This window comes from Lycium ferocissimum, unplaced genomic scaffold (genome assembly GCF_029784015.1).
Source record: "Lycium ferocissimum isolate CSIRO_LF1 unplaced genomic scaffold, AGI_CSIRO_Lferr_CH_V1 ctg4748, whole genome shotgun sequence".
NCBI lineage: Eukaryota > Viridiplantae > Streptophyta > Magnoliopsida > Solanales > Solanaceae > Lycium > Lycium ferocissimum.
The window spans coordinates 37,760-58,281 of record NW_026725762.1 but is presented as its reverse complement, the minus strand read 5'-3'; the positions used below and the strand labels follow the sequence as shown (position 1 = coordinate 58,281).

Below are 20,522 nucleotides of genomic sequence, written 5' to 3'. Positions count from 1 at the left end.
TTCATCTTCTGAACATGAGATTTCTTGACTGGCCAACACTCCGCCCCATACAACATAGCTGGTCTAACCACCACTTTGTAGAACTTGCCTTTAAGTTTCGGTGGCACCTTCTTGTCACACAACACTCCGGAGGCAAGCCTCCATTTCATCCATCCCGCACCAATACGATGTGTGACGTCATCATCAATCTCCCCATTTCCTTGTATAATAGACCCAAGATACTTGAAACTATCTTTCTTCTGTATGACCTGGGTGCCAAGCTTCACTTCCACGTCATCCTCATGTACTATATCACTGAACTTGCATTCTAAGTACTCTGTCTTGGTCCTACTCAACTTGAACCCTTTGGACTCCAGAGTCTGTCTCCAAACCTCCAGCTTAGCGTTAACCCCGCTGCGAGACTCGTCAATCAGGACTATGTCATCCGCAAATAACATACACCATGGCACCTCACCTTGAATCTGCCGCGTCAATCCATCGATCACCAAGGAGAATAAAAATGGGCTAAGAGCTGATCCCTGATGCAGCCCCATCACCACTGGGAAGTACTCTGAGTCTCCTCCCAAAGTCCTTACCCTAGTTTTGGCCCCATCATACATGTCCTTAATCGCCCTAATGTACGCCACAGGTACACCTTTAGCCTCCAAGCATCTCCATAGAACCTCTCTCGGCACTTTATCGTATGCCTTTTCTAGGTCGATGAATACCATGTGCAAGTCCCTCTTCCTCTCCCTATATTGTTCCACCAGTCTCCGTACAAGATGAATAGCTTCTATAGTTGAGCGCCCCGGCATGAATCCGAACTGGTTCTCTGAGATAGACACGCTTCTCCTCACCCTCATCTCCACCACCCTTTCCCACACTTTCATAGTGTGGCTTAGCAGCTTGATACCTCTGTAGTTGTTGCAACTTTGAATGTCGCCCTTGTTCTTGTACAATGGAATCATTGTACTGCATCGCCACTCTTCGGGCATCTTAGTCGTCTTAAAGATGACATTAAAGAGTCGAGTCAACCATTCTAAACCTGCCCTGCCCTAGTCTTCCAAAATTCTCCCGGAATCTCATCGGGCCCGGTCGCTCTTCCCCTACTCATCCTACGAACAACGCCCTTAACTTCTTCAACCTTTATATTCCTACAATATCCAAAATCCCGACACCTCTCGGAGTACTCCAAATCTCCCAAAACAATATCTCTGTCCCCTTCATCGTTCAAGAGTTTGTGGAAGTATGACTGCCATCTCCGTCTAATGAGAGCGTCCTCCACTAGTACCCTACCATCCTCGTCCTTGATGCACTTCACCTGATCCAAGTCACGCGCCTTCCTCTCCCTCGCCTTGGCTAGTCTGTATAACTTCTTATCCCCGCCTTTGTCCTCTAGTTGTGCATACAGGCGTTCAAAAGCTGCTGTCTTTGCCGCCGTAACCGCTAACTTTGCCTCCCTCCTCGCCATCTTGTACAATTCCCTATTTGTTCGCCTCTCTTCATCATCCTTGCTGTCTACCAACTTGGCATACGCCACCTTTTTTGCTTCCACCTTCTCTTGAACTCCTCCATTCCACCACCAGTCCCCTCGGTGCCGACCAAGGCTACCCTTCGAGACCCCCAGCACCTCTCTAGCTACTTCCCTAATGCAACTGGCCGTCCTATCCCACATATTGGTCGCCTCCCCACTACTCTCCCAGGCTCCCATAGATCTCAGCTTCTCCCCCATCTCCAAAGGCACCCGTCATGGTCAAACTCCCCCATCTGATCCTAGGCCTGTTATCCACGACCCTCTTACAATAATGTCAAGAAAGAATTACATAGTATATGTACTTCCAAAAGCCATTGAGTCATGGGAACTTCCAATTATATCAGGAAAGTAAGTATTATTTATACACAGTAGAAGGGGTCTGTAAATTATCTAAGTCATCTCATTCTTCTTTCCATAGTACAAATATACAGTAAAAGAGATGGAAAGGTGCGTGAATCAAAATTATTGTGTGAACAAGAAAACCTGTATAAAAGACAAGGTGAAAAGAACAAATTGTTCAATTTCCATCCTTCCAACTTATTGAACTAGTAATCATATCGCATATTCACATTTAGAGTGTACAACACATAGTTCTCACATTAACAAATCTAAACCTCAAAGCAGATGCAAAACATGAAAAGAAGCATAAATACAAACGGGCCGCCCACGTGCCAACATTATTCCACTGATCAATCAGCATAATGGAGCAGGAACAACCGAAAATGAGCAGGAAATGATGATGGAGACTCAAGATGTCTGAGTTTCGGGATTGGTGGGAGGAAGGGGTTTAGTAACTGCAGCTAAGATATCAGCATAACCAACAACTCCAACTAAACAGTCCTCATTCTCGGCATCAGTAACCCATACATGAGTTGCCCGATGTGACAACATCTGAGCCATAACAGCAGCCAGTGAGCTTGTCTCCTTACATGTCAATGGCGCACTTCTTCCACGATACATGCTCCTAGAAGCACTTAAAGATGAGTTTGTTGGATTGCTGACGAACCCAATACTTCTGCTGCTAAATGTTTTTGACCTAGCTGGACCGGGCCTATTGGCAGTATTTGCATCTGTTACCATAGGATTATTGACTGCAAAATCAGGTAAGGATCTTGAGGTGATATTATCCTCAACACCCATCACGAATTGTCCTGCTGAAAAATTAGCCAAGGCCCATGCGGCAGCCAAATAATCACACTTCCACAGTTTAGTGGCAGAAATCTCGCCAATGATTTTGTTGTAATCATCTCCCATAGGCTCGATGACTGCAACTGCAGGGGGATCCTTTGGCAGTTTTTGTGTGGCATCCATCGCTGCTCGTGATGCTTCTATTGAGCAGTAGTTTGGGTTAATGACTCCAAGGGAATAGATAGAGGAGAGAGGTATAGGGGCTAATGCACCAAGGCAACCAATAATAAAACGGATGATATCTTCTCTAGACAGACAACAGAACTTGTCACGAATGGTCGTAGGGGAAGAAGTTGATGGTCGGTTGGCATTGGCAGCAGGATTAGAAGTATCAATGTTCTTTAGCCATTTGCCGTTATAAAGAATTGAAAATCTCTTGCTCATACCTCTCCATACAACAATTTTAGGAACTAGGAGCCGCTTCACACCTTGTTTCATCATCTCCAGTGCGTCTATCAACCTGAAAGAACAATGGATCAGCAATATACCAGTTTAAGGAATAGTTCCTAAAAATTTCCATTATCATCTCACTTTCCAGGAGAAAACTCATTGTATAATCTAACTGTCCTCTTACCTTCACAGGGAAGAAAAGATACAAATACGTGCAAAATTGTTTATTATTTTCTTTCCTTTTGTACCTTGTATATGAAACAAAAATGAAGATTACCTTGATGATCTACTTCACATATTAGTTGACTCTTATAGGTATGGACGCAAATGCACATCAGGAACCCAATGTAATGTTTAATCAGTGATTTCATGAGCCAAGGAAAAATGGATTGCACACAGAGAAGTCGAGACTAGGATCTCCAATCGTCCTAAGATTGTAGATATATAACTGACAACAAAAACATACAACCACCACACCTTAATCCCAAGCAGGAAACTACAGCAGAACAATTACACAAATTCCATGCAAAGATGTTCACATGCTTTCACAACAAGCACCACCCCTCCTCCCCCCCTCCCCCAACCACCCCCCCAGTCTCTCCCTCTTTCCCCTTCCCAGTCGTCCTTAGATTGTAGATATATAACTGACAACAAAAACATACAACAACCACACCTTAATCCCAAGCAGGAGATTACAGCAAAACAATTACACAAATTCCATACAAAGATGTTCACATTCTTTCACAACAACCACCACCCCTTCCACCCCCCGCATCTACCCCCTCCCGGTCTCTTCCTCTTCCCCCTTCCCAAACAGGTTAATGCAGCTCTTTGGTTGAGTGCAGAGTACTCATGGATCAAGATCCTTCCTCATCTAGTTTCTTTTCAGGAGATCTTTTTCTTTCTTACGTTTCTTCTCTTCGAGTAATAATTATTTTAAGGGGTGGAAGTAGGGTCGTATGCTACTACAAAACAGAGACTAAATCTACACTCTGCAAAAGTACTAAAGGAGAAGTTACTCAACAAGAGTTTTTGGTACTCTTCTTAAAATTTTCCCGGACCATTTACAAGATAGATAGAAAGACTCCTCCAGTTGGCTGGATTTATTACTAGATAGAATCTAGTCAAGTTAAGTGTAAAACTCACAATTTTACATTCTATTATGAATGAACAAGGTTCACGAAACCGAAAGCTTCCATTCTACTCTTCATTCTCCAGGTATGAACCATGCGACAACTGAGAGAGACCCAGAATTAAATAATGATATAACCAGCTGATTAAAAACGTACATACCTAAAGCTATCCAGTCGTAGCGGTCCGAGAAGAATATAAACAATCAGTCTTTCCAGCATGAAAAAGCAAAGTTAGAAAGTTCAAATACCTAATTAGAATATTAGTTTTTGGTAATGTGTTCTCAACATACGGGTAAGTGTGTCAAGAAGAAAGAGGATTTGACATCAGGTACTTTTCAAAAGAAGAAAGAGGATTTGACATCAGGTACTTGTTTCTCAAGTTTTTTTTGTTTTTATGTTTACATTTATTAATATCAGATACTCCGATTCAGCCAAAGAGGTGTATAGAGAATTAGTCCCCTTACTAAAAATTCACAAAACAATTCACAATGACCTTATAAGCTAAAAAAGCAGTAACTATAGAGGAAGTCAAGGGAACAGAATCTTTTTTTTTTTTTCTTTTTTTTTTTTTGGATCAAGTAAAAGTATTTTCCGTCATAAACATTGCCACAACAGCCGTATACAAAGGGTATACCAAAAGATCAAGAATCTACAAACTATGATTCTCTACAAACTCCACCCAATCCTCTATACAACAAGGAACTTTCTGTTTACACCAATCAAGGGAACAGAATCTTAGGATAAAAATTTCACATGCAAATTCAAAAGGTACCCAAATCATAGTGGTACCCTGTTTAAGAGAAGGTAATCATGTAACAACCAGCAACATTGTCCCCCAAAGAGGGCCATGACAGAGTGATCTCCGGTCACCATTACTATTTACTGGTGATGAAGACACTTTGTCTTGTGCCTAAAACAGCTGCAGCACATGGCTGGATAAGAGGCTTCAGAATTGAAGGAAATGGCAGGGACATGTTAGAGGTTTTACACATACTATATGCCGATGATACATTAATATTGTATGATGCTGAGAAGGAACAACTACAACATCTAAAAGTGAACTTGTAGACATTTGAAGCCGTTTGTGGACACCACATAAACTTGGCCAAAAGCAGCATATTCTCAGCGAAATGAAGACAGCCAAATTTCTGAATTGGCTAGAAATTTTGGCTGACAAATGGTCGAATTCACTGGAACATACTTGGGTCTTCCACTAGGCTCCAAGTACAAAGACTGCAAGGTGGGGCAAGGAGTGATTAAGAACAGAAAATATAAGCTAGCACCCTGGAAGAAGACCTATCATTTAGTGGATGAATGATACTTATGAAAGTGCTTTAGACGGAATTCCAACATAAGAAGGCACTTCTCATGGGATGACATCCAGGAGAGAAGATTCATTTGATTAGTAGCCTAATGTATTAAAAAGAAAAAGGAAGGGGAATTTTGGGAATCAGAAATTTAAGCCTAGACAACAAAAGCTTACTATATAAACCGGCTAAGGAGATTTGGGATGAGAAGGTTGAAATGGAAAGTGTCATTAGAGGAGACACGGGCATGGAAGATCAATGGTGCTCCAAACCTGTTACTAGCTCATAGGGGTCATTTGGTTGTTGGTTAGGAACGAAGTTATCCATGTATTATTAGCATAGCTAATACCATGTTTGGTAGCTTTTTAGTTGCTTTGTATAAAATTTTGCACACCAAATACGGTGTTTGGTTATCATTCTACAACCCCCCCATAAATAAAACATCTATATGTTATGAGTCAATTTATGTGTTAATTTTTTGCAGGATAGAAGATGGAATAACTAACACAAGAATAACAAAACCCTGCATAACTAATCCCTGCATTACTAATACCTGCATAACTCTAACCAAAGAACCAAATGACCCCATATGGTACAGGTATATGGAAGCACATAAGAGGTTTATTGGGGGAGTTTGACAACGGCACAGATTGGCAATGACATCATGACCAAAATGTGGCATGATATATGGATAAACAAGGCCCCACTCAAGGACATCTTTCCCGAAATTTATGCTCTGATATGTACAGCTGCATAAACTTACAAAGACAGAATCCGGAACCTGAGCTTAAGGAGATACATACAAAGATTCGGAGTTGGGAAGTATAACTCTTATGTTGGAAATGTTAGAGAACGTGCAACTTCTGGAAACAAAGACATACAGGAGCCTTGGAATTCAATAAAGATAGCATATTCTCGCTCATATTATCAATGATCAATGAAGAGTGGTACAGATGAAGCAATTCAGCTTGCTCGAAGATGATTTCAAGACACAAGATCCACCAAAAGTCATATGTTTGGATGGATGGTTTCATAGTAAAGCTATCTGAGGAGGAAAAGTGGATTCGATCTATGTAATAGATGCCTTTTATGCAAAGATATAGCCCTGAAACTGGAGAACATTTACTTTTCTATTGCAAGGTAACAAGGCAAATTTGGAGAATTTCCTAGATCCTTTGGCATGCAATGGTTGCTTTCAAAGGAATCCCAGAGAAACAACACTGGCATGCCAACATATGAAGACAAAGAAAGAGCAAAGACTTATGGAGGACCTTCGCATTATGCATTCTTTGAACTATGTGGTTGGATAATAATCAAAGATGTTTTAAAGGGAAAGCAACAGCCCCATAGCTGTTGTGAAGTTTAGGTGCATTAAACGTTTGACTCTTTGGTGTAGAATGAATCTTGCGATGATTGTAATATCATTATAGGCTTATTAGGTTCCCTCAATGTCTACCATATAGAAGTCCAGTTGCTTATGTGCATTTGGAGTACCTTCTTGGTGCTCAATCATTCAATAATAATTTTTCTTGATCATTGGAAAAAACTAGCAAACATGGAAAACCTCACGTCAGAAGGCACAAGGAAAGAGAGGTGCACAAAGTCCCCTAGAACATCCTAGGCTATTACCAAACTTGAACAGCAGAATAATGCAGCAGGTGTTCCCCCTTGATGCTTTTAGATTTCCATATCTAGAATCTTTTTTCATATAATGAAGTAATCCGAAGTTTCCAGTTTTAAAAAATGTGGTGGAAATGGGCCTACCCCTCGACACTTCTCCACTCAAATACCTGGCTTGGGGTCTCCAATATCCATGTCATAGAGTACAACACAGCAACCAATACGTCCCATTTCCAGCCCAGTAGCTACTTTGCTAAAGAGAGAATCCCAAATCTTGAAGTACTCTGAACTTCTGCTCGGGTTCTAAACAAAGAGACATCTCATAATCGAGAGTGTGTGTGTGTGTGTGAGAGAGAGAGAGAGAGGCCTTTCACTTTCTTCAACCAAATTGTTACTTTGATCAGTGAAACATAATTCCTTAAAATTGATTCTTTGAAACATATTTTACCTAGTTAAAGTGTGAATTAACCTTGCCATATCGCGTTTCTGTTGTAGTCTTGTAGAGGAGACATAGATAAATTCAAATTTAATCACATGAAACACTGCATCAGTCAACTCTCCAAAAGTTGAACCAAGTTTGCCTAATCCCTAACTTACAAATCACACAAGGCTCCACCGGTCAACGAATTGACTATTGGCAGATCTATCTGGCCAAGTAGACACCAGAAATATACACACCCCTACCTCAGACACACTATTCAGTACTATTCTTATAGATAGTAAACCATGTCATTAGCAAAACCACTACTGTTCCTACTCTAATATACCCTATTCACTACCATTTAGAAATTATGCAATGCATGTTATTTAATACAACAAACCAGACAAACGATAATATAATGCTAGCATAACTAATCCCAACATTACTAATCCAGCATTACAAATACAACCTATTCAGTACTATTCTTATACACCCTACCTAACGACCCATAATAGAATTTATAAGACAATAGCATCTTAAACTTTATGTAAAATCCAGTATATAGCACATCAGTATTCCTAAGCAAGCTCCTACAACTCCCTGATCAAACATAAAGGATTGGCATAAACAATGAACACAATTAATTCTAACCTTGTGGCAGGATCAAGCTCCTTGAGCAAAGAATTATCAGGAACGACAACCTCAGAAACAGGAGTCTTCATAGCTTTCTCCTGATCAGCCAAACATTCCTCTCTAGCCAAGAATGCAACAATATCAAGGGAATTAAGAATACCCACAAACCGTTTTCGCCTCATTTCCGCATTCTCAATCAAGCTCTTTTGAGATCTCATCTTCCACACAGGTATCCCACATTCTGTAGACTCCCCAATAGCCTTTATAGCTGCCTCCACTGTTTGTGTCTCTGTAAATTCCACTAACTCAGGCTTTCCCACTGTTAGATCCCCCACCACATGGTACAAAAACACAGATGCCATTGGCTTCTTTTTGCTTTTCTATTGAACCAAACAGATAATAGATCAAGGTATCAGTAAAGGAATGATAATTGATCTCCTACAAGTCCCATAAATTGCAACAAATAAAAGGTCTAAAATTGAGATAATGATCAAAAAACACACCTGAACTATGCGAGTTGCCTACCTAAACTACCAGCTGTTTGTGTCTCCTGTCTTAACTATCACCAACTATTTATCACCTGACTACACCAAGTGTTTTGAATACGATCGCTTAAAGGCATGTGACAGCTTTATTTGTAATTTCCCAAGATTTATCTGAATCTTTACCAAAACTTTTCAAGAAAGATCCGGATTTCCCTGATGGAGAAAGAAAAGTTCAAATATAATAAAAGTGCAATTTTTTCAACTGGGGTCAGAGGAAATTCAAAAAGGAATGATCATTAACCTCCTACAACTCCCATAAAAAAAAGTTCAAAATTCTTTAATTTTTCAAGCTTTATCTGAAACTTTTCAAAAATTCTAAAAAAAGATCCGGATTTCAGTGATAGACAAAGAAAAGTTCAAACTTTGATAAATGGTATCCTAAAAGGTGCAATTTTTCTAACTTGGGTCAGAGGAAATTCAAGAATGGAGAATTTTCCACGTAACCAAACAAAGAACAGCAAAAAAAAGAAATATCCTTTCTTATAAGAGTGAATGGAGAAAGATAAGGAGAAGATAGAAACGTGTAATGCGGAATCTAACAACACTAGCAATACTAAGAGGAGTTACATATAAAGCTACAAAATTGGCCATAGAAGAAATGGAAGTTCAACAAGGCAAAAAGCCAAGCCCATGAAAACAAGAAAAAAGAAAGATTCTTGATCTTTAGGAACAGATTTTGTAATTTATGGTAGAACTTTGGGTAAGTGAAACTAGTTAGTGATTTGTGGTGGAAGAATGTAAGGAGATATTAGAAGAGGGTATATTTATTTATTTATTAGTGGAGAGAGTTTAGAGATGAGGTAAGGTCTAGTGGTCTAGACAGACTGAGATGTGTGTCTCAATAATTGGTAATCACAGAAATTATTCAGATGTCCTAAAATGGGAAAAGATAAGTATGAATTTTGACACGGGTTTATTGCTCAGGAATTTGATTTGATCTGAGTGATCGTAGACAAATTCATAAAGTCAGCATCCGATTAAGACCGTTTATGAGATGTTTTGTTTTGATATGCCCGATTTTATATTCGTGAGATTGTTTGATATACCATGAAATCTTGTTTGGATTATTTTAGACGGTTTGGTAACATATATATTTGGAGTTTTTTTCAAGATTTTTTTAGAAAGTCAGTTGATCTTAGCTTCAACCCTAGACAAACGGATAATCTTATATTTATGGGAGTGATTAAATTTTAATTTTGTAACAACCTGTCCGGTCGTTTTGAGTATTAGAAATCTTTTCCCCCAAAATGACCCTTTCTGTAGGTTCAACGTGTGTTTTATGACTCACGGAAACATGTGGCACGGGCCCCGAGGGACTCAGAAGCGTTTCAGAGGAGAAAACCAAAAACTTGAAGTTGAAACTTAGGAGTTGATCAAAGTTAACATTTGGGGTTAACAGACTCGGAATCGAGATTTGAAAGTTCCTATAGATCCTTATGGTGTTTTGGGACTTAGTTGAATAGTTTGGACGAGTCCCGAGGGGCTCGAGAGTGATTCAGACGAGTAAGTTGAAAACTAGTGAAGAGTTGACCACGGTGATATTATTTGGGCAAATGAGCCCGGGTTCATGATTTGAAGGTTCCAATAGGTTCATATGGTGATTTTGGACTTGCCCGCAAGTTTTTGTTAGATTCCAATGAGTTTTGGACGGGCTTTGATCGTATTACGTTTGTATTTGATGTTTAAACGTCGTGTTGAGCATAAACAATACCACACGAAGCAAATGAGCTATGAATTATTCTTTTATTGAACCATTAGATCCGTTTTGTGATTTCGGAATCATGGCAACAATAATCGTCGAATTCCGAGGTCGTATGAGAGAGTTATGGTGATTTTAGCACAAAAATCTGTTGTTGAATCTAGTGCAACCGCAATTGCAAAGTTTGGTCAGCAATCGCGGTCCCACAAAAGCGAAAGGGATTCAAGAATGCGGAAAAAAAGACAGCAAATGCGTAGGTTGGGTGGCAATTGCGAAGACCCCTTTGTATAAAAGTTGGCACATTTTGGAATTTTTGGCATTTTCTACACTTTGGGAGTTAAGAAGCTCGGATTGAGATGATTTTTTCGTATAAACATCGGGTAAGTGATTCTACATCAATTTTGATCGTTTTGTCAAAATAATCATTATTCTTCATGCTTAGATTCATGAATCTGAATGGGAAAGTTGAGATTTTAACCCTAAGTATAAAAAGTACAAATTTTGGGGATTTGAAGGACGTTTTTATATAGGATTTGAATTTTGAGCGTAGTTGAACTCGTATGAGTATGGGTAACATGTTTTTGAAATAAAGTTACGATTTTAACCCCGAGGTTCGGGTTTGACTTTTTAGTTCGAATTATTTTATATATCAATTTGGGTATTGTTAGAGTCATTTCCTGTAACACTCCGTAAATTCGGGTGAGGTGTGAATATGTTAAATGAGTATTAGTGTGACATTTTAGCCATATGAAATCCCATCGAGATGAACTTGGGTGGAAATAGTTGGTTTTAAAATCAAGGCGAATAGTGAAGTGCATAAGATTCAATAGAATCGACTAAGTTACGATAGGTCTGCCTTCAAGGCTGATTTCGAAACAATCTGTTGGAATTTGAGAAAACTTAAAACATGAAAGTTGTAGCGCTTTGAAATACGTTTCCATCCATATATAGTGGAGCTCAAACGGAGATTTGTGCTAGGAGTTATGACCATTTTACTGAACACTATTGATAAAGTTAAAAAATGTGAAATTTTAACTAAGTGTGAGATGGACCTAGGAGCTCGCTGAGCTAAGCTCAAAGCGAGATAGGGTCATGCTATAGACCTCACTTCAGCGAGGTGTAAGATTTCAAAATGCAAAATTCAGAAAAATTGGCTAAGTATAAAATGGACCTCGGAGCTCACTGAGCTAAGCTCAAAGCGGGCAAGGGTCATGCTATAGACCTCGCTCAGCGAGGTGTAGGATCCAAAATGCCCCATCCTATAAATTCAATACCTAACTCAAAAATTCATTTGTTAGATATTCCAACTTCGCAGAAAACCATTAAAGGACGAATTTTCTCTCCTCTCAACCTCCCATATCAAGGTAAGAACATCTCTACGATTCCTAATCAATCCTAGCGCTAAATACATGATTCTTAAACAAAAACATAGGACTAACAAGTAATTCTTCTCCAAAGATTCAAAGCTGGGTTTTGGGTGTTCTTCGTCAGAGAAGCAAGATGATTCATTGGATTGGAGCGTTTACAAGTATGTAGGGCTTCTATCCATGTGTGGGAACATCTTTGTTCTTTTCCACACTACGTTTGATTCATGAACAACATTTTTCCACAGATCTCTAGGGCATTTGGTCTCAATTCATGATAAATTCTAGATACACGTTTTTATGAAATGATATATAGTATATGTCATGGTCAAACATGTTTCAGTATTTATATTCATGAATTTCATTTTGACTTCCATGAATCCGTCTGTAATCCATGTAAACTCATGATTTGAAGTCCATGAGTTCTTAATTTCAAGTCATGACCCCATGTTACTCTACTCCAAGGATTTTACATGTTTTCCATGTCTCATGAAAATACATTTGATATATATATATATATATATATACACAAATCATGTTTATGAAATCCTTGGGCTTTTAAGCCAACCATGTTCATGTTATTTACCGAGAAGGTTTAAACACCTGAAACTACGTATGTCAACATAGGATAAGGATCGCTCCGCCCAGTTAGGACGATTCCTTTATGTTTATTGATTGAATCCATTAATGTCATGTTCATGTCTTATAGCTCGGCAAGGTCTGGGATTGCTCTGCTGGTTGGGCCAGGTACCAGACTCCACGTGCTCACGTGGTGATTTCATGTTGTCGATTATACTATGACTCTCCCATAGATATATATACTTAAAAATGTTTTACTCATGTTACAGCTTGATCATGCAGATCATGGTCATGTCCAAGTTTCAGTTATAGTTACAGCTTTACAGTATTTAGTTACGATTTCAGTTTTAGATTACTTATGTATCCATGTTATTGATTTGGGCTTCCCATTCCCCGAGTACCCCACTTACTATTTTTTCATTCAGATGCTTTACATACAGGTACAATTTCAGTGTACTTATGTCCCTTTTGCCCAAATGCAGGCATCGATTTACAGGACGACAGATCTACTCGCTAGTATTCCTCGTATCAGCTATTGGTGAGCCCCATTTTATTGGGGTGTTATCTTTATTTCATGTTTATGTCATGTGATGCAATAGACGTATCGTAGGAGCCTTGTCCCAGTAAACAGTTTAGCATCTAGATTCACGTTTAGAGGTTTCATAGACTAGTTTAGCTTGTCATGTTAGATACTCAGTTGTATTTAGCCTTGTCGGCTACATTATCATGTTTTTCATATTATTTCGGAACTCATGATTAAAACGTTATTTTCTAACTCATGATCACTTAATCTCAGTTTCATTTAGACTTTCATGATTTAACTCATATTTCGCGTTAATACATATCCCATGTTGATTCAGCAAGCCATGTGGTTCGCTCGGTCACATGCAGTCAGGCACCGAGTGTCGTGTTACGCCCAGGCCATGGTTCGGGGCATGACATTTAACCTTGTAGAGTACTATTTTAAATTGATTGGACTTGTTCTAGAAGACTAAAGCTAGCTTTGCTCGAATCGAGGTAAGTTCATACCTTGACTTCTAATAGGTAAACATTTTCTTAATTAAGTATCTTGGATGGATTAAGGATAAGGGGATACGGTATAGGCTAGGTGACGAGAACGTGTGCGGTATTAGGGACCAGGTTCTGGTATTTTGTGTTTATATGCCTACTTTTTATTTCACTTATGTGTTAAAAGCTTAGCTGAGCACACCTAAATGATTGAGGTGATGATTGTAGCATTGTTCACATGCTAGTGTACCATTTCGAAAATATATTCTTGTACTTATCGATGCCTGAGTTGCATAGTTTTTATTCATCATATGAACTTCAGGTCATACCATATCATATATATTCAGATATTCTCATACTGTTTTGAGTATGGCCCAATAAAATCTTGTTTTGGGCAGATTGGTATGACTATGATCGGTGACATTTGATTCTGACAGATATATGATGATTATTAGCACAATGTGATATTTTGTGCGGGCGTATGGAAAGTCCTTTATGAGTCGCTGGCCGAGCAACCCCCAGCAGATCCAAATGTACATAGTGCTGCATTCTATATGTTGTTGGGTTGGAATTGTGCATATTATCTATATATGCTGAATTTGTGAACTTCATAAAACTCGATTCTAAGTGTTGGGTTGGATCTGTGCATAACATCCTTATATGTTGATTTCACATTTTGTCTGTTGTTGGGATAACATTATCCTGTATTCTATCTTGATCTTATTTGTTTTTGAAATCTATGAGTAAGACAAGCTAAAGGTAAGTTTTCTAAAGGCTCATCACTATTTTATTAGGATCGGTCTATGATACTTTCTGCGTACGAGTTGTTTTTTTACTCATGCAACACTTGTTGCCCTTTTATGTATGGGTTTGGATATGAGTACTAGCGGAAGAAGCGAAGATGATTAGAGTCCTGCTACTTGGAGTTTTGAGGTGAGCTACTAGTCGATCCGTAACACAGGACTCCGACTCTGTTTCTTTTATTTTACTTGTCTCTATATACAATGTAATGTGTCAAATTATTGTATTTACTTTTGTCTTAGGTGCTCTTGACTCATACACCAAGTCTTAACGTATTTTGGTTGGATTTTCGCGCATTTGATATATTCAGACTTGAGACTTATTATTGTTGTTCACGTATGCTTTCATTATATCTGTTAATAAGGAATAAATGACTAAAAATGGAATTGATTGGCCTACCGACTTAGGAGATTGTGGGCTGTGACAAATTGATAGCTCTAGGTCCATGTCCATCGGTCTTATGAGTCTTGAGCAAGGTCTAGTAGAGTCTTGTGGATCGCTATAGAGACGTTTCTACTTATCTTCGAGAGTTTGATAAGTACATTGAGATTGTCTGTACAGCACATGGAGATCATTCATGTGGCGTATGGACAATGTGGTTCTCTCCCGTGGGTCATGCTCTCGGACACTCCGTAGAATTAGTGTGTACGCAGGGTTGGTACAGAAGGCTTCGGACTTTGAGATAGTTATGGTAAGAACGTGCATCACATGCATTGTATATTGCGATGGTTCATTCATATCATCCATATATTCTGACTTGGTGTATCTATTATGTTGTGTTGATGGAATTTGTGCATATCATCTATATATGTTGAATTTGTGAATTCGATGAAACTCGATTTTAAGTGATGGGTTGGATCTGTGCATAATATCTTTATATGTTGATTTTGAGTTTTACTTGTTGTTCAGATAATATTATCTTGTATCCTATCTTGATCTTATTTATTATTGATGTATATGAGTAAGACATATTAACGATAAGTTTTCTAAAGGCTCGCCACTACTTTGTTAGGGTCGGTCTATGGTACTTACTGGGTACGTGTTGTGTTTGTACTCATGCTACACTTATTGCACTCTTACGTGCAGATTCAGATGTGAGTACTAGTGGAGCACGCGGAGGTATCTAGGGAGTTGCCACTTGGAGTTTCTGGGTGAGCTGCTGGCTGATCCGCACCACCCGACTCTGATTTTTTTTTTTTTCATTATATCTTTCTTTCTAGTCCTAGACAACATATTATTCTAGATTTATGTACTTATTTTCAGTCTTAGATGCTCTTCGCTCGTATCGCCAGGTCATTGGGGGTATTTCCATTGTATATTGTCACACTTATGTTATTTCGAGACATATTTTATGACATATCACTGATTACGTTTACTTTGCATCTAATTAATGGAATTTGAATAAAACTAAAATTGGTTCGCTTACCTAGTTGGGCATAGATGCCATCACAACTTAAGGGATATTGGGTCGTGACAGAAAGGAACTACTTCTTTGATGTTAAGGGTAGGGTTGAAAGCAATTTTCAATTTTAATTTGAATGTATAAAGTGAAGTTATTTTAAGAAATTCTTTTCTGAGCTAAAGTACAGTTAATATGGAGTGAAATGGAGGGAGAAAGTGAAAGGAACACGACCCTCAAAACAATAATTCTTGATTTGTGCTTTCACACGCTCGCTTACAGGTAATAAAGGCTGTCTTTGAAGGGGCATCAACAGAGAATTTCAAAAAGAAAGTTGAAAAGAAAAGAAAAGTAAAGTGAATAAGTTGTCTACTTTAGCTTTACACTTCTCCAGTCAGCAGCAAACACCTTTGGTTTCTCTCTCTCTCTCTCTCTCTCTCTCACATTGGGACTGTTTCTTTTCTTTTCGTTCTCCAAAGAGGTATTTTCGTGTCCATAATATTGGCAGAAGCACAACCTTATCTGAAATGACATTATTAACCCCCATTTCATCACTAAGCTTTTGTTTTTTCTCATGAAAGAAAGAACCTATGCTTATTAAAAGTTATTACCATCTCATCTATGGATCCATTTTCTGAATTTTAAGCCATTGCACAGCAGACTATATAGCCACAGCTGATTGTAATTGACTTGCTTAAGTACATGTACAGAATAAAAACATATTGCCTCTTTTAGAACAGTATTTTAAAAGGCGGAAGCTTGACACGAAGCGCTTTAATTAATACGAAGTAAGATATAAGTTTCGAGACAATGAGCGCAAGCCTTGGAAATCTTTAGATTTATTTTATAAATTAATAAAACAGCAAAATAACACAAAAATATATAAAGTATATTAAAATTTTAAATATTTTAACTCACAAACAATAATTTTACATATGCTTTCAATTCATTTTTTTGGCATTGATTTAAGATCAGGAGGATTTATTGTCTCTTTCAAAAGGTGAATGAAGTACTGTTCCCACGCTCAAAAGATTGAGGGTTAAATGGGATTTTCCTCCTGAAATATTGATGATACATATGTATTTAATTTTGGAAAGGGCATTACGGTACATTTGACCGTATAGAAATTATCAAAGGTGTGCCTCGATAAAAAAAGAGTGCACCCATATATTATTAAAAAAGAAAACAAGAAACAAGAAAGAATGTTGGTTCTTTAGCGGTGACTCTCAATGAACTACCTACTTTCAGCTCACTCTCTTCTCTATCTACATACACTACAGTAACTCACTTTCCCCTTCCTTAGCACCCACAAAAAACACACACACACTTCACAAATCTTAGCTCATTTTCCTCCATGGCAGAAACATGGGGTTTACTTATTGAGCTCAAAGTTTCAATCTTCTTGCTATTCTTGTTGTTTTCCCCTTTCTTGAACCCACTTAATGCAAGTGGGGTTGTGAATCTTGAACCTGTAAACAGTGACATGTCTTTGCTTTTGCACTTCAAGTTACACTTCCAAGACAACAGCCCTTTGTTATCAAGTTGGGATGTTAATGTTCCTGTTTCAAACTGGACTGGTGTAACCCGGTCCAACCAGACAGGCCGAGTTACTGGACTCAACCTCACTCATTTCAACTTATCAGGGCAGGTTCATCCTTGTTTGTGTAATCTCACTTTTCTTGAAACACTTGTGTTGTCTCATAATAGCTTTAATAGTGAAATACCATCTTGTTTATGGAAGTTGTGGAGTCTTAGGAGTTTAGATCTTAGCTATAATATGTTCACTGATGTTAATCTTCCTAGTAGTAGTACATTTGCACCTATGAGCCAGTTAATTGAGCTTGACCTTAGTCATAACATGTTGAGTGGTGAAATAGGGAATTTTACCCATTTCTCAATAGCACTTGAGAAACTGAACTTGGGTTTTAACAGTTTTAATGGGGATATACCTAAGAGCTTGTTAAACTTGATGTCTTTGAAGTATCTGGATTTGTCTCAAAATAGTTTAACAGGAAATGTGGGTGATTTTCGCCAAGCGTTGGTGTCGCTTAACCTTGAGTCTAATTTGTTATCGGGTACTTTGCCTTGTCTATATTCGTCAAGGGAATCGCTTACCGTTCTCAATTTAGCAAATAATTCGATTCTTGGAGGTATACCGACATGTATCTCCAGTCTTGGGGGTTTGACACAGCTCAACTTGTCACATAATGAATTGCGGTATGGTATCTCGCCAAGACTGGTTTTTTCGGAGAGGTTGTGTATGTTGGACTTGAGTTATAACGAGCTATCGGGGAGGATTCCAAGTAGGATTGTCGAGGCATCAGAGAAGTCTGGACTTCTACTTCTTGACCTTTCTCATAATCGGTTCTCTGGTGATATTCCTGTAACAATAACAGAATTGAAGAGTTTGCAAGCATTGTTTCTGTCTTACAATCTTCTTACGGGCGAAATACCAGAAAGGATTGGTAATTTGACCTATCTACAAGTGATTGATCTCTCACATAACTTCCTCACTGGCTCGATCCCTTTGAACATTGTAGGTTGTTTCCAATTATTGGCACTGATACTAAACAGTAATAATCTTTCCGGTGAAATTCAGCCTGTTCTTGACGCGTTGGATAGTCTAAAGATATTTGATATTGGAAACAACAAGATTTCTGGTGAGATCCCACTGACATTGGCAGGGTGCAAGTCCTTGGAAGTTGTTGATTTGAGCTCTAACAATCTCTCAGGATCTCTAAATGATGCAATAACCAAATGGTCGAACCTCAAATTCCTTTCCCTTTCTCGGAACAAGTTCAGTGGATCTCTGCCAACTTGGTTGTTTACATTTCAGGCTATTCATACTTTGGATTTTTCTGGAAACAAGTTCTCAGGATATATACCGGATGGTAACTTTAACACTAGTCCAAATTTCTACAATGGCGACATTGGAAAAACCATTGGCGCAGTACCATCAATTTCAGCTCGAAGCCTAGATATCAAACTTTCCCTTGTTGCTGATGGAACTAGTTTGAGCTTCAACTATAACCTCACAACCACAATTGGAATTGATCTGTCTGACAATTTGCTTCATGGCGAAATTCCGGAGGGTCTGTTCGGATTACATGGTTTGGAATACCTTAATTTGTCATACAATTTTCTTGATGGTCCGGTTCCCGGGAGTTTAGGCAAGTTGCAGAAGCTAAAGGTTCTTGATTTGTCACATAATTCTTTATCTGGCCACATCCCTGAAAATATTACTGTCCTAAGAAATTTGACAGTTTTAAATCTGTCATATAATTTCTTCTCTGGTGTTGTTCCTACAAAGCGGGGTTATTCAAAATTTCCCGGAGCATTTGCTGGCAATCCAAACCTATGTATGGAATCATCCGGTAATGTCTGTCAGAGAACTTTTCCAGTAGAGCCAGGGAAGAAATATGAAGAGGAAATGGAAGAGGGACCATTGTCAGTTTGGGTTTTCTGTATAAGTGCTTTAGTTAGTTTCTATGTTGGCGTCGTTGCTTTATTTTGTTCATCTCGAACAAGAAGCTGTATTCTGCAGACAAAAAGTTTAGCAGGTTGAAAGTGAAAAGAGATCACTGTACAGCAACTTATGAATTGTATCATATAGCAAAAACTGCTTCAAGCTTGTCTTGTTTACTAACCAGCCCTTTGTTTTTAGTAGTTAACTATGGTTCATGTTGATTTAGTCCTTGGAACAGCTTGTATCGTACTGGTTTCATCGAGAAATCAGCAAGGAACCGGTGCCACTAACCGTTAGTTTCTCTTTGAACTTAATGTTCAGAGTTGTGTGTTAATTAGCACATGAAATCTTAGAGCTGTTGGAGTTGTAATGTTATTTGAAGCAAAAATCAAGTATGCAAAATTCTATGAAACTATATATTTGACTTGGATCATTTTCTGCTATGATACTTAGGATGAACAGTTTTTCTATGGCTTTGTCTAATTGAGAACAATCAGAACCAGGGGAATAATTGAAAGTATGCAAAATTAATCCAGCTATGAGACTTCTAGTTGATAAGTGGAAATATTTTGTTTACTCTTTATTCCTGTCACTTTAACTTGAGACAAGTAGGATTGCTTAATGATACAGAAACTAGAATTTCATCAATTTTTCAGTTCTTTTGATATCACACACATTTCATGTTGGTGTTTTTCAAACAAGTAATTCCAAAAAGATTTCAGATTTCATTCTGCAAATTTATCATCTATACAGCACCTTCAGACTTTTTTTTTTTTTTCGCTTTAAGCATCCAATAATCGGAACTCACTGGTTCGACCAATGAATTTGCATTGGGTAGATTCACTTCGCATAAAAAGACATAATCTAGGGGCGGGCACCAGGCGTCCTACACTTGACAATATTCTTATTTGAGCTGCCATATTATCAAGGACATGGAAGGTCTTGAACCACCAAAGTCCAAAGAGTATTCTGATTTTTTGGTATAACCATCTAATATCCGAATTTTACTGGCTTGAGTAATTCAAATTTGCGCTGCGTAAAATTCATTAAAGGGGAAATGCTCCCTACTCTATTTCTTCATTCGAACGTTTCATATGTATGTATTAGGAGTCATTGTCATGTTGTAAAGAATTTAATGGCTCCAAATCAACTTTCCAATTCAATTGCATAACATCTGTTCGATGTCATATATTCCTACTTTACCTCAATATCTTAAACAAACATAAACTTTTTCGAGATGGCTTCCAAGCATTTTTACATGATTCCAAGCATATCAAATCATCGGTCTTCAAGCATGGAGTTTATCTTCCTTTTTGTAGTGTCATGGAACTTATTCCTTAAAGTGTTGCAGGAAGAATTTGTCCTCCATGGAATAATTGGAAGTAGAGATAAAGTAATAAAAGTTCTATTATGTATATGATTAAATTAAAAAAAGTATAGCCATTTCGACCTGATT

At 38.2% G+C, this 20,522-nt stretch overlaps 2 protein-coding genes across 4 annotated transcripts; one reads left to right on the top strand and one right to left on the bottom strand.

Annotated features, from left to right (window-relative positions):
• Nucleotides 1-2,013: 2,013 nt before the first annotated feature.
• On the bottom strand, nt 2,014-9,663 carry LOC132044551 (CBS domain-containing protein CBSX6). Of its 3 annotated transcripts, none has more exons than XM_059435054.1 (3): nt 8,731-9,663; nt 8,224-8,585; nt 2,014-3,161 (listed from the first exon to the last, which is right to left on the bottom strand). In XM_059435054.1, exons 2-3 carry the CDS (start codon nt 8,565-8,567, stop codon nt 2,261-2,263), a joined length of 1,245 nt encoding a protein of 414 aa, XP_059291037.1. In that variant the 5' UTR covers nt 8,568-8,585; nt 8,731-9,663; the 3' UTR covers nt 2,014-2,260. The 3 variants fall into 3 exon arrangements, with proteins under 3 accessions (XP_059291037.1, XP_059291035.1, XP_059291036.1); XM_059435052.1 differs by having other exon boundaries at nt 8,709-9,660; XM_059435053.1 differs by having other exon boundaries at nt 8,224-9,662.
• Nucleotides 9,664-16,777: 7,114 nt separating this feature from the next.
• LOC132044549 (receptor-like protein CLAVATA2) lies at nt 16,778-19,496 on the top strand. The gene has a single exon (XM_059435051.1). It carries the CDS (start codon nt 16,955-16,957, stop codon nt 19,163-19,165), a length of 2,211 nt encoding a protein of 736 aa, XP_059291034.1. The 5' UTR covers nt 16,778-16,954; the 3' UTR covers nt 19,166-19,496.
• The last annotated feature ends 1,026 nt before the right edge of the window (nt 19,497-20,522 follow it).